Source organism: Macaca mulatta, chromosome 4, assembly GCF_049350105.2.
Source record: "Macaca mulatta isolate MMU2019108-1 chromosome 4, T2T-MMU8v2.0, whole genome shotgun sequence".
Lineage (NCBI taxonomy): Eukaryota > Metazoa > Chordata > Mammalia > Primates > Cercopithecidae > Macaca > Macaca mulatta.
The window spans coordinates 145,850,287-145,863,543 of record NC_133409.1 but is presented as its reverse complement, the minus strand read 5'-3'; the positions used below and the strand labels follow the sequence as shown (position 1 = coordinate 145,863,543).

Genomic DNA, 13,257 nt, shown 5'->3' with positions numbered 1-13,257 from the left:
TCTCTCTTTGTCACCCATGTTGAAGTGCAGTGACACAATCATAGCTCACTAAGGCCTCGAATTCCTGGGCTCAAGCAATCCTCCCACCTCAGCCTCCCAAGTAGCTGGACTACAGGCACACACCACCACACCTGGCTAATTTTTCAAAAAATTGTTTTGTAGAGACAGGGTCTCACTATGTTGCCCAGGCTGGTCTCAAACTCCTGGCCTCAGCCTCCTAACGTGCTGGGATTACAGGTGTGAGCCACTGTGCCCACCCTAAAAGATGTTATTTTGAGAAACACAAAACACTTTTGAAAAAGACAGAGCACTTGCTTAAGTAAAAAGAACAAGAGAGGAAAACTTTGGCAGCTCAACAACAATCCATTTAGCATATAAAAATATAACTTGATGAGCTGCTTGATAGGCAGTTCCAAGAGCAGGAATAAAAGTTTCTTTAAATACATCAGTGGCAGGAAGGCATCTAGAGAATCGATGTGACTGCTTGATTAAACAGAGTACAAAAGGTAAATAAATGATGACTATATATGAAAGAAAGTTACCATGCCAGACTTGAAATTCTGTTAATTTCCTTGATTTGAACTTCGAAGCAGCAAAGCCTTTAGCATTTCAGAGCCAAACTTAGAAGGATTTTTTTTTTTTTTTTTTTTTTTGAGACAGGGTCTCACTCTGTTACCCAGGCTGGAGTGCAGTGGCACTATCACAGCTTATTGCAGCCTTGACCTCATAGGCTCAAGCGATCCTCCCACCTCAGCCTCCCGAGTAGCTGGGACTGTGGCCACCACACTCGGCTGGAATTTTTCAAACTATTATTTTTTAAATGTGTTGTGGTCTTTTTAAAGCTGTTCTAGGCTGAGCGCAGTGGCTCATGCCTGTAATCCTAGCACTTTGGGAGGCCGACGCAGAGATTGCTTGAGCCCAGGAGTTTGAGACCAGGCTGGGCAACGTGGCGAAATTGTGTCTCTACAAAAAAAATACAAAAAAATTAGCCAGGTGTGGTGGTGGGCAACTTTGGTCCCAGCTACTCTGGAGGCCTAGGTGGGAGGATTCCTTGAACCTGGGAAGTTGAGGCTACAGTGAGATAGTGCCACTGCACTCCAAATTGGGCAACAGAGTGGGACCCTGTCAAAAAAACAACAACAAAAAAGGTATTCTAAAGTGCAAGTTTATAGGTTTATAGTACAGAACAAATGTCTAGGTCAAAACCAGCTTTGTAAAGTTCTGCAAGAAAAGCTGGAGCAGGCATAAGGATAGCTATACAGATCAGTGGAACAGAATTGAGAGTACAGAAAGAAACTCTCATATTTACAGCCCATTGGTTTTCAACAAGGGTGCCAATGATGGCAATGGCTGCTGCCCTCATACTGGCTGCAGCAGGAAGGTGCAGCTTGGGCCGCATGCTCCATGGAGCCAGTGGGAGCCCCACCTCTTCTGAGTTGGGGCAGGAGCTCCCTGGGTGACACTCTGGCCACCCTCCCAGTTGCAGGACCCAGGCATCTCTGCAGCCTGCACCCTTGGGGGCCCCAGGAAGGACATACCCCTACCCCTGAAGGCTCAGGGGTGTCTGTTCCCACTGCCTGGCCTCTCTCTGCTCCCAGAGCCTGCTCCAATCTCTGAGTAGGGGTGGGGGCCAAGTCCCTCATGGTGCCAGAGGCAGATTGATTCCTGGGTGGAAGGGAGTGGGTCCCCAGTGAGACCCCACCTTCAGGTCAGAGAGGGTCTAAAGGCTGGGGGCTAGGCTACCAGTCCTGTGGACCAGAGTGGGTACTGGTGTTGCCCCTTCCAGACCCACCCATGGCCACCCATGGACCAATCAGCATGCACTGCCTCCCCTCTGAGGTCCATAAAAGCCCTGGGCTCAGCCAGAGCAGGGCAGATGACGTCCTCAGGACAAAGAGGGTAGAGAGACAATGGGATGATCAGCTGCAGAGAGAAGCTACCCTCTCTGCTGATAGCTGGAGATGAGGCAACAACAAGTTGCAGAGAGGAACTGCCCTCTCTGCTAACAGCTGCAGAGATGACCTGCTGGCAGAGAGGAGCCACCCTCTCTAGGGCCGCCTCTCCACTAAGAGCTGCAGACATTGGGAGGACTAGTTGCAAAGAGGAGCTACTCTCTCCAGGGCCTCCTCTCTGCTGAGAACTGAACACTCAATGGATAACCTGCCTACAGAGAGGAGCTACCCACTGCGGATCTCCTCTGAGCTGTTGTAACACTCAATAAAGCTCATCTTTGTCTTGTTTACCCTTCACTTGTCTGCATACCTCATTCTTCCTGGATGCAGGACAAGAACTTGGGGAAAAGATGCCATGGCCACAGAGATTTCCGGCCAGAAAATTGACACCCCAAAGATCCCATAACACCAAAACAATTTATAGGGAAACAATCGTCTTTTCAACAAATGGTACTCCAGACACAGTGAGATGTACCTATAGTCCCAGCTACTCGGGAGGTTGAGGTGGGAGGATCTCTTGAGCCCAGGAGTTTGAGGCCAGTCTGGGCAGCATAACAAGACCCCGTCTCAAACAAATAAACAAACAACAACAAAATCCAAATGATGTTGGGACAACAGGATATCCATATGCAAAAAAAGGAAGACAGACTCTTAACTAAAATGTATGCAAAAATTAATTTCAAATGGATCAAAGACCTAAATTTAACAACTAAAACTAAAAAGCCTTTAGAAGAAAACATAAATGTGACACCCAAAGCAAAAGCACTAGCAACAAAAAGAAAAGTAGATACATTGAACTTCATCAAAATTTAAAACTTTTGTACTTCAAAGAACGCTATCAATAAAGTAAAAGGACAACCTACGGAATGGGATATAATATTTGCAAATCATATATCTGATAAGAAACTTACATCCAGAATATACAAATGACTCCTAGGCCAAGGCAGGAAGATCATTTGAGCCCAGGAATCCAGGACCAGCCTGGACAACATAGTGAGGCCCTGTCTCTACAAAAAAATAAAATAAAATAAAAATTAAAAAATTAGCCAGGTGTGGTGGCACGTGCCTGTGGTCCCAGCAACTCAGGAGGCTGAGGTGGAGGATCAATTGAACCCAGGAGTTCAAGGCTGTGTGAGCTATGGTCACAGCACTGCACTCCAGACTAGGCAACAGAGCAAGAACCTGCCTCAAAAAAAAAAAAAAAAAAAAGACTCATATAATGATGAAAAGATAAGTAGTCAATTAAAATGGGCAAGGATATGAATAGACATTTCTTCAAAGAGAAAAATGACCAATAAGCATATGTAAAGATGCATATTATTCATCAGAGAAATGCAAATCAAAAACACAATGAGATACACTTCATACCCACTAGGATGGCGATAATCAAAAAGATAGTTAATAACAAATGTTGGCAAAGATGTGTAGAAACTGGAACCCTCATACTCTGCTGGTGGACCACAGTGTATAATAGTGTAGCCACCTTGGAAAACAGTCTGAAAGTTCCTCAAAAAGTGAAACACAGAGATGTCACATGACCCAGCAATTCCATTCCTAGGTATGTACCCAAAAGAATTAAAAACATTTCTACACAAAAACTTATATACAAATGTTCATAGCATCATTATTCATAACAGCCACAAAGTGGAAACAACCCAAATGTCCAACCACTGGTGAATGGATAAGCAAAATGCGGCATATCTGTACAATAGAATATTCAACTGTAAAAAGTAAAATACTGATACATGCTACAACATGGATAAGCCTTGAAAAAAGTATGTTAAGTGAAAGAAGCCATACACAAAGTTCCATATTGTGTTACTCCACTTATATAAAATGTCCAGAATAGACAAATCCACAGAGACACAACGTAGATTGGTGGGGCCGGGCTTTGCACTGGCTGTTCCCTCTGCCTGGAACACTTTCCCACTCCAGGTGTTCCCATGGCTAGCTCCCTCATTTCCAGTATCTGCTTAAATATCACCTTCCCAGAGACGCCTTCCCCGACAGCCTATTGGAAGTCACTCTCCATCAATCAGTGTGCCCTGATCCTGCTTGGAGCTCACATCCCTGTCTGACTTGGCTGTTTACCGTTCATCTGCCTTGTTATCTGCTCCCTCCCCACATCATTTCTATGAGACTGCTGCTCACTGCTGTAGCCACCAATGCGTGGAACTGAGTCTGGCATTCAATAAATATTTGTTGGAATGAAATTGGCCTATCAAATATTTATTTGATTGCCTATGTTCTCTATGTTTATTTTCTCTTTATTTCTCTCTTGCTTTATTTTATTTTATTTTTATTTTTTGGGACAGAGTCTCACTCTGTCACCCAGGCTGGAGTGCAGTGGCACAATCTCGGCTCACTGCAACGTCTGCCTCCCAGATTTAAGAGATTCTCCTGCCTCAGCCTCCCGAGTAGCTGGGACTATAGGTGTGTGCCACCATGCCTGACTAATTTTTGTGTTTTTCAGTAGAGATGGGGTTTCAACATGTTGGCCAGGCTGGTCTCGAACTCCTGACCTCAAGTGATCTGCCCACCTTGGCCTCCCAAAGTGCTGGGATTACAGGCATGAGCCCCCTCTTGCTTTTATAGCATTATTGTTGGGATCTCCCATCCATGTTTTGTCTCCAGGATGTTTTATCTGAGGAAAAGGCTGTGTGTTGTCCACATTTGGACCTGAGTATAAAAGAGGACACGGCACTCCCTGTGGCATGCATGGTGGAGGACAGCATGGTGGAAGCTGCACCAAGAAAGCTTCACAGGATAGTTGAATCTAAGAGCAAGAAACTGGGCTCTGAGGGGTCCGCCACCCCGTCTGTCACAGAGCGCATGTGATCACACAAATCCCCTGAGGAATGCATAAAAAGGTAGATTCTGATTCTGATTGTGTGGGCTGGAGTCTCAGATCTTACACATCTAACCAAGTGATGCTGATGCTGCCAGTCCACAGACCACAGTCTGAGTAACAAGTATGAGATTAAATGCCAGCTTTGGCTCAGGTTCACAATATTTAGATCTAATATGTGGTAATCCAGACAGTATTAATCCATTAATTCTGATAATTCCTGGGCATCTCAGACACTTGGCAGCTGTGGTTTTGTTTGCTCTTTCCTCCTACCTGACAGGCCCTGGCTGGGGAAACTGAAGCCTCACCTCTCGAACCATCCTATGATCAATACTGTCCCCAATGTGTCTCAGCTGCATGGCCAACTTGTGAATTATTTCCTCCTGGTGATGCTTCTGACCAATGCTATGCTCCTTGGGCTGAGAAGGTAGATTATGATCTGCATTGAGAAAAAAAGAGTTCAAAAGAGATAATCCTACTTAATTATCTGTAAAATCACCACTAGTTACTAAAAACTGTCTTAGAAAATGAGAGGGTGGGCTGGGTGCAATGGCTCATGCCTGTAATCCCAGCACTTTAGGAGGCCAAGGTGGGTAGATCACTTGAGGTCAAGAGTTCAAGACCAGCCTGGTCAACATAGTGAAACCCAATCTCTACTAAAACTACAAAAAATTAGCTGGACATGGTGGCGGGCACCTGTAATCCCTGCTACTCGGGAGGCTGAGGCAGGAGAATCACTTGAACCCAGGAGGCAGAGGTTGCAGTGAGCCAAGATTGCACCATTGCACTCCAGTCTGGGTGACAAGAGTAAAACTCCATCTCAAAAAAAAAAAAAAAAAAAAAAAAAGAGAGAGTTGAAATTCAGTTCTTACAATAATTATCAAAAAGCAAAGCCTATCTATTGGAATAGGTCAGCTCTCTCCAATAGAAATATAATTCAAGCCACACATGTAATTTTAAATTTTCTAGCAGTAAAATCAGGTAAAATTAATTTTAGTAATTTATTTTACCTAAATCAATATATCCAAAATATCATAATTATAACATTAATCAATATAAAATGATTAATGATGTATTTTGCATTTTAAAATTATACCTAAGTCTTTGAAATTCAGTGTTTATTTTGTACTTACAGGACACCTCAATTTAGATGCTAACTTTTCACCGGAAAATCTTGATCTATACTTAGATTTCATGAAGTTGACAGTTTAAAAAGTAGATTCAGGCCAGACGCCATGGCTCACATCTATAATTCCAAAACTTTGGGAGGCCAAAGTGGGAGGATCACTTGAGCCCAGGAATTTCAGACCAGCCAGGGCAACATAGTGAGACCTCGTCTCTACAAAAAATTAAAAAATTAGCTGTGCGTGGTGACTCACACCTGTAGTTCCACCTACTTGACTGAGGCTGACATGGAAGAATTGCTTGAGCACAGGAGGGGAGGCTGGAGCCAGCTATGGTCACACCACTGCACTCCAGCCTGACCAACAGAGCAAGACCTGCCTCAAAAAAAAAAAAAAAAAAAAAAGATTCACATATCCAGGTCATTTCAAACATACTTAAAAGGGCTCCAACAATTAAATCAATTATCAGTTTTCAATTTAAATTAATTAAAATTAATTAAAACTTAAAATTCAGTTCCTCAATTGCACCAGCCACATTTCAAGTGCTAATAACCAAATGTGGTTAGTAGCTATTGTATTGGACAAGTAGTAATAGATCTTTATAGCTTTTCAAAATAGATTTTTCCACTATATATATAATATATAGTATATATTATATATGTGTGTGCACATATATAAAATGGAAAATCTATTTTGAATAACTATATATAAAAATTCTGTGTGTATACACACACACACACACACACACACATATATATATATATATATATTTTTTTTTTTTTTAAATAGACACAGGGTCTTGCTTTATTGCCCAGGCTGGTCTTGGTTTTAAACTCCTGGGCTCAAGCGATTCTCACACCTCTATCTTCCGAAGTGCTGGGATTACAGGAATGAGCCACTATGCCCAGCCCCATTTAATATTTTTATGCACTCTCCTTGATGAGCTCTCTAAACTTTATTTGCTTCCAGCAACCAATGAGCATTTTTAAGCAACACTATAAGTTAACACTTGTTAGGTGCTTTGGGGAAGGTCTAAAGAATACAACAAGGTTTCTGTCCTTTAGTCACTTAGAACCCACAGGTTAGAGATGATACAATTCCCAAGTGCTTTAGGACTACAGAAGAGAAGGAAATGAATTTGGGCTAAAGTAGACATAAGTATGGCTTCATAGGAAAGCAAGAATTGTGTTGAACCTGTTTCATTTCAATAAAATTGGAGAACCTTTGATTTTCAGCCTTGAACTCAAAGAGTCGAGTGGGAGAGACACAAACTACAATTCAACATGTTAGAGTAAGAATGAGGTTTGCACAGATGGGTCAGGAAGACATCCCAAACGAAGTAGGTGATATCTGAGTTGAGTCTTGAAAGATGAAGGATGACTAAGAATTAGCCTGGAGAAGACACAGACTGGGGAAGAGCCCCCTGAGAGAGTGCAAACAGGACATTCCAGGCAGAAGGATCAGGTGAGCAAAGGCTTGGGGGTGACAGACAGGAAGGTTTTATGCATAAACTCTAAGTAGTTCTGTTATTGAAAGGGAGGGACATAGGAGACAAAGCTAATAGAGACAGCACAAGAAGAGGCTTCAACTTTATCCAGTAGAGATAAAGGAGAGCTCCCCGAGCGGAGACTTTTTAAACTCCCAATGCTCAAGCCTCTTTCCGCTCCAGTGAAATCAGGAGCCTTGAAGTTGGACCAAGCATCAGTAATTTTCTTTTTCTTTTTCTATTATTTTTTTGAAATAGTTTCACTCTGTCACCCAGCAATGGTGCGATCTCAGCACCACCATGTCCAGCTGATTTTTGTATTATTAGTAGAGATGGGTTTTCACCATGTTGGCCAGGGTGGTCTCAAACTCCTGACCTCAAGTGATTTGCCCACTTCAGCTTCCCAAACTGCTGGGATTACAGGCATGAGCCACTGCACCTGGCCAGTACTTTATTTAAGCTCCACAGGTGGTTCCCATGTGTAGCAAAGTTTGAGGATTGATGGTTTAGAGAGGTTGAGTAACTTGCCTAGGGTTTGAAAGCCAGTGAATGTGAGCCAGGATTTAAACTCAAGTATGTCTGGCTGCAAAACTCATGCACTTAACCTTAGCATGGAGCCTGAACTAAAGCAGTACTAATAGGGATGTAATAGTGGAAACAGATTATATATTTAGGAAACAGAATAGGCTGGGATTTAGTATTAGCTAGGGAAAGGGAGGAAAAGGGAAACTCCCACTTTTTAGGCTCGAGGTATTGAAATGGCAAAGGCAGCATCAGCCTGTACAGAGAATGGGATGGAGAGAGGGCAGGTGTGGAAGGCAGAGGAGGCCAGCAGAAAGAGAAAGAAGAAAATTCGAGTTCATTTATAAATTTTAGGTACCGACTAGGCATGGTGGCTCATACCTGTAATCCCAGCATTTTGGGAGGCCAAGGCAGGCAGATTGCCTGAGCTCAGGAGACTACTCTGGGCAACATGGCTCAACCCCATCTCTACCAAAACTATAAAAAATTAGCTGGGCATGGTGGCACACGCCTGTGGTCCTAGCTACTTGGGAGGCTGAGGTGGGAGGATCGCCTGAGCCCAGGAGGTCAAGGCTACAGTGAGCTGAGATTGTGCCACTGCACTCCAGCCTGGGTGACAGAGAAAGACCCTGTCTCAAAATAACTAAATAAATCGTAGGTACCTTTACGACATTTTAGCAAGCATTTGGATAACATTCGGAGCACAGAGGATGTAGAACTTAAGATAAAGATTTAAGAGTCATTCATTCATTTATTCAATAACAATGTAGGAGAGTGGTTGTGATTGAGGGAGAGTTTATATAGGTGATGACAGGACCTCTGGATAAACCAGATGGTTAACAAGATAGACAAAGGAACAAAAGTCCACAGAAATGACTGAGAAGAAATCAAAGAGGTAAAAAGGGAACCAAGAAAATGATGTCAGGAAAGGCATCTTTCAAGTCTTGTTGAAAATGTCCTTTTAAAATGTATTAATGGACACTGTTACTTGGTTAACTACAGTATAAGAACACAGAGAAGGGTCGTATAACCATATTTCAGTCAACCACAGATCACGTATACAATGGTGGTCTCATAAGATTACAATGAAGTTGAAAAATTCCTATCACCTAGTGACATCATCAACACATTACTTATGTGTTTGGTGATGTTGATGTAAACAAATCTACTGTGCTGCCAGTCACTCAAGCAATCCTCCCAACTTAGCCTCCTGAGTAGCTGGGACGGTGCAAGCCACCATGCCCAGCTAAATTTTGTATTTTCTGTAGAGATGGAGTCTTGCCATGTTGCCCACACTGGTCTCAAACTCCTGAGCTCAAACAATCCACCTGCCTTGGCCTTCCTAAGTGCTAAGATTACAGGTGTGCACCACCGTGCTCAGCCTGTTATTTTAGAGTATACTCCTTCTACTTACTAAACAAAAACAAAAACAAAACAAAACAAAACAAAAAAACGGCCGGGCGCAGTGGCCCACACCTGTAATCCCAGCACTTTGGGAGGCCGAGGTGGGTGGATTACGAGGTCAAGAGTTTGAGACCAGCCTTACCAACATGGTGAATCCCTGTATCTATTAAAAATACAAAAATTAGCCGGGCGTGGTGGTGTGCACCCATAATCCCAGCTACTCAGGAGGCTGAGGCAGAGAATTCCTTGAACCTGGCAGGTGGAGGTTGCAGTGAGCCAAGATTGTGCCACTGGACTCCAGCCTGGGCAACACAGCAAGACTCTGCCTCCAAAAAAAAAAAAAGTTAACTGAAAACAGCCTCAGGCAGTCCTTCAGGAGGTATTCCAGAAGAAGGCATTGTGACCTTCCCACGGGACAAGATATGGAGGTGGGAAAGAGTGATATTGATGATCCTGACCCTGCGTAGGCCTAGGCTAATATATGTGTTTGTGTCTCACTTTTTAACAAAAAGTTAACAAAGTAAAACATAAAAAATTTTAATAGAAAAAATCTTATAAAGATGTGAAGAAAATATTTTTGTACAGCTGTACAATGTGTTTGTGTTTAAGCTGTGTTATTACAAAAGACTTAAAAATGTAAAAGTTTTAAAATAAAAAGTTACAGTAAGCTAAGGTTAATTTATTATTGAAGAAAAACTTTTTTTTTTTTTTTGAGATGGAGTTTTGCTCTTGTTGCCCAGGCTGGAGTACAATGGTGTGATCTCGGCTCACTGCAATCTTTGCCTCCTGGGTTCAAGCAATTCTCCTGCCTCAGCCTCCCGAGTAGCTGGGACTACAGGCACGCGCCACCACACCTTTTTTGTAGTTTTTTAGTAGAGACCGGGTTTCACCATGTTGGCCAGAATGGTCTGAAGAAAAACTTTTAAAAATAAATTTAGTGTAGCCTAAGTATAGTGTTTATAAAATCTACAGTAGTGTACAGTAATGTCCTAGGCTTTCACATTCACTCACCACTCACTCAGTGACTCCCCCAGAGCAACTTTCAGTCTTGCAGGCTCAATTTATGGTATAAAAGATAACCACTTTTTACTTTTTATACAATATTTTTACTCTACCTTTTCTATGTTCAGATACACAAACACCATTGTGTTACAATTGCCTACAATATTCAGTACAGTAACATGCCGTACAGGTTTGTAGCCTAGGAGCAATAGGCTACACCATCTAGCCTAGGTGTGCAGTAGGCTATACTATCTGAGTTTGCGTAAGCACACTCTCCGATGTGCACACAATGACGAAATCACCGGATTTCTCAGAACCTGTCCCCATCATTGACACATGACTAGTGTAATGATTTGAGTGTTTGAGTGTGATAATAATGATGATCCAGAATCCTAAAACACAACTTAAGGTCCTTGTTTTAAAGATGCCAATCACTATCTGATTTGCCCACACGCCCTTCCAAGAGAATCTATCTTGTTGCCTAAGCAATCAGGTTCTTTCCTACATGTTTCCACCACAACCCCAGGCCAAAGTGATTTGGATCAGAGGTGGACACCTGACCCAAGGACAAATAATCCATTGCCTGGCCAAGTACTTACAACCTAGTCCCAAAAGGAACAGGGTGAGTCAGGTTCCTCTCTGCTCAATAGACTCGGGAGACTAAGGGAATGGGTGGCATTGGGATCACAAATGCCACAGGACTGTGTTGGGGCCATGATGAGTTGAAGCCACTTGCAAGTAAAAATTATGAAGAGGAAGAAAGCATTGAAAAGACACGGGATGCTGGTTAATAGAGGAGAACTGAACAGGTAATCAGAAAGAAACCAAGATTCAAGAGGCCAGGTGCGGTGGCTCACACCTGTAATCCCAGAACTTTGGGAGGCCGAGGTGGGTGGATCACAAGGTCAGGAGTTTGAGAGCAGCCTGGCCAACATGGTGAAACCCCATCTCTAGGAAAAATACAAAAATTAGCTGGATGTGGCAGCACATGCCTGTAATCCTAGCTACTCGGGAGGCTGAGGCAGGAGAATCGCTTAAACCTGGGAGGCAGAGGTTGCAGTGGGCCGAGATCACACCACTGCACTCTAGCCTGGGTGACAGAGTGAGACTCTGTCCCAAAAAAAAGAAAAGAAGACTCAAGAAAGACTGGCCCCCAGTGCCAGCCTGCCTCAGAGCCCAAGCCCTTCAAGTTCAGTTCATTTTCATAAGCATCCTCACCAGAAACCACATCTTTCTGGAGGTGACTGAAGTAGATTTCTCTTCCCTGCAGCTAAACATCTTAAATATCTATATCCATTATTTCCATTGTCCAGAGCTGTCGAATGTACATAAAACTGTAGGAGTATACGTTGGCTATAAATCAGCTTCAGCACAGACTCTGGAAGTGAAATTTAAAAATTAACTTCGTGATACTAGTAGGTTGTGTTTTTAGTTCTGGTCATTTGCCACTCCTCATAAAAGTTCAATGTAAAACAGATTGAAAGCTGTGCAGTACTCAACCTATATATGACATTATTTGCTAGCTAAAGAGAGTTGGTGCACTTGCCTTATAGACATTTATGCACTAAGATAGCTATACCACCATATCGTAAGAAACATCGTAACAGGGAAGAAATCATTAGATCACAGTTCTAAACTAGTCACATATTGGAGGCAAAAAAAAAATTCCTTTAGCAAGATTATCAAAATGAATGAAAAAAGTAAAACTCTGTATTATTTTCCAAGCATTAAAATATTAATATCTAGGAGAAAAAAGTTTCTCATTTTTTAGATGGAGTATTGAGTATTGCTCTGTTGCCCAGGCTGAAGTGCCATGGTGCAATCTTCGCTCACTGCAACCTCCACCTCCTGGGTTCAAGTGATTCTCCTGCCTCAGCCTCCTGAGTAGCTGGGATTACAGGAGCCCGCCACCACACTGGGCTAATTTTTGTATTTTTAGTAGAAACAGGGTTTCACTATGTTGGCCAGGCTGGTTTCAAACTCCTGACCTCAGGTGTTCCGCCTGCCTCGGGTTCCCAAAGTGCTTGGATTACAGGTGTGAGCCACCATACCCAGCCTTTTTTTTTTTTTTTTTTTTTTTAATACAGGGTCTCTCTCTATTGCTTCTCTCTGCTTCTCTCTGTTGCAATGGCACAATCACAGCTCACTGCAATCTCTCAGGCTCAAGCAATCCTCCCACCTCAGCCTCCCAAGTAGCTAGGACTACAGGCATGTACCACTATGCCCAGCTAATGTTTTATTTTTTGTAGAGACAGTCTTACCATGTTGCCCAGGCTGGTCTAGAACTCCTGGCTCAAGTGATCCTCCCTTGTCAGCCTCTCACAGTACTGAGATTACAGGAGTGAGCCACCATGCCTGGCCTTGGTTAATCTTTTCTCAAAAAAGAAAAAAAAAAATTTTATAGGCCAGGTACTTTGCAGCATTTTGGGAGGCTGGGGTGGGAGGATCCCTTGAGCCCAGGAGTTCAGGACCAGCCTAGGCAACATAGGGAGAGCCTGTTTCTACAAAAAAAAAAAAAAAAAAAAAAAAAAAGTTTTAATTAGCTGGGCATGGTAGTGCCTGTAGTCCCAGCTACTTGGGAAGCTAAGGTGAGAGGATTGCTTGAGCATGGGAGGTCGAGGCTGCAGTGACCCATGATCGTGCCACTGCACCCCAGCCTGGGTGACAAACACCATGTTTAAAAAAAAAAAAAAAATCCTTTGTAAAGGAAATAATCAGCCTCAATGTGTCGGAACTTTAAAATATATTATTGTATGTTGCGAATCCTATGTAAGGACCTCCCACCACCTGTCTTTCAGTTGCATTTAGGAAAGCTTTGAAGCAAACATGCTGTGAAGATTTATAAGTGCCTTTCCACTGCCAGGCATAATGTTAATATTTTATTTTCTCACATGGTGGTCATCCATTTATACTCCTGAT

The 13,257-nt window shown here is 42.8% G+C and overlaps 1 protein-coding gene across 1 annotated transcript in view; it reads right to left on the bottom strand.

The window, feature by feature from the left end:
• Window positions 1-13,257, bottom strand: part of PXT1 (peroxisomal testis enriched protein 1) — a 55,337-nt gene that overhangs the window by 4,339 nt on the left and 37,741 nt on the right. Inside the window, exon 3 of the mRNA XM_078000306.1 lies at window positions 5,109-5,239. Within this exon, the coding sequence (XP_077856432.1) occupies window positions 5,109-5,239 (131 nt within the window). The remainder of the gene's footprint in view (window positions 1-5,108; window positions 5,240-13,257) is intronic.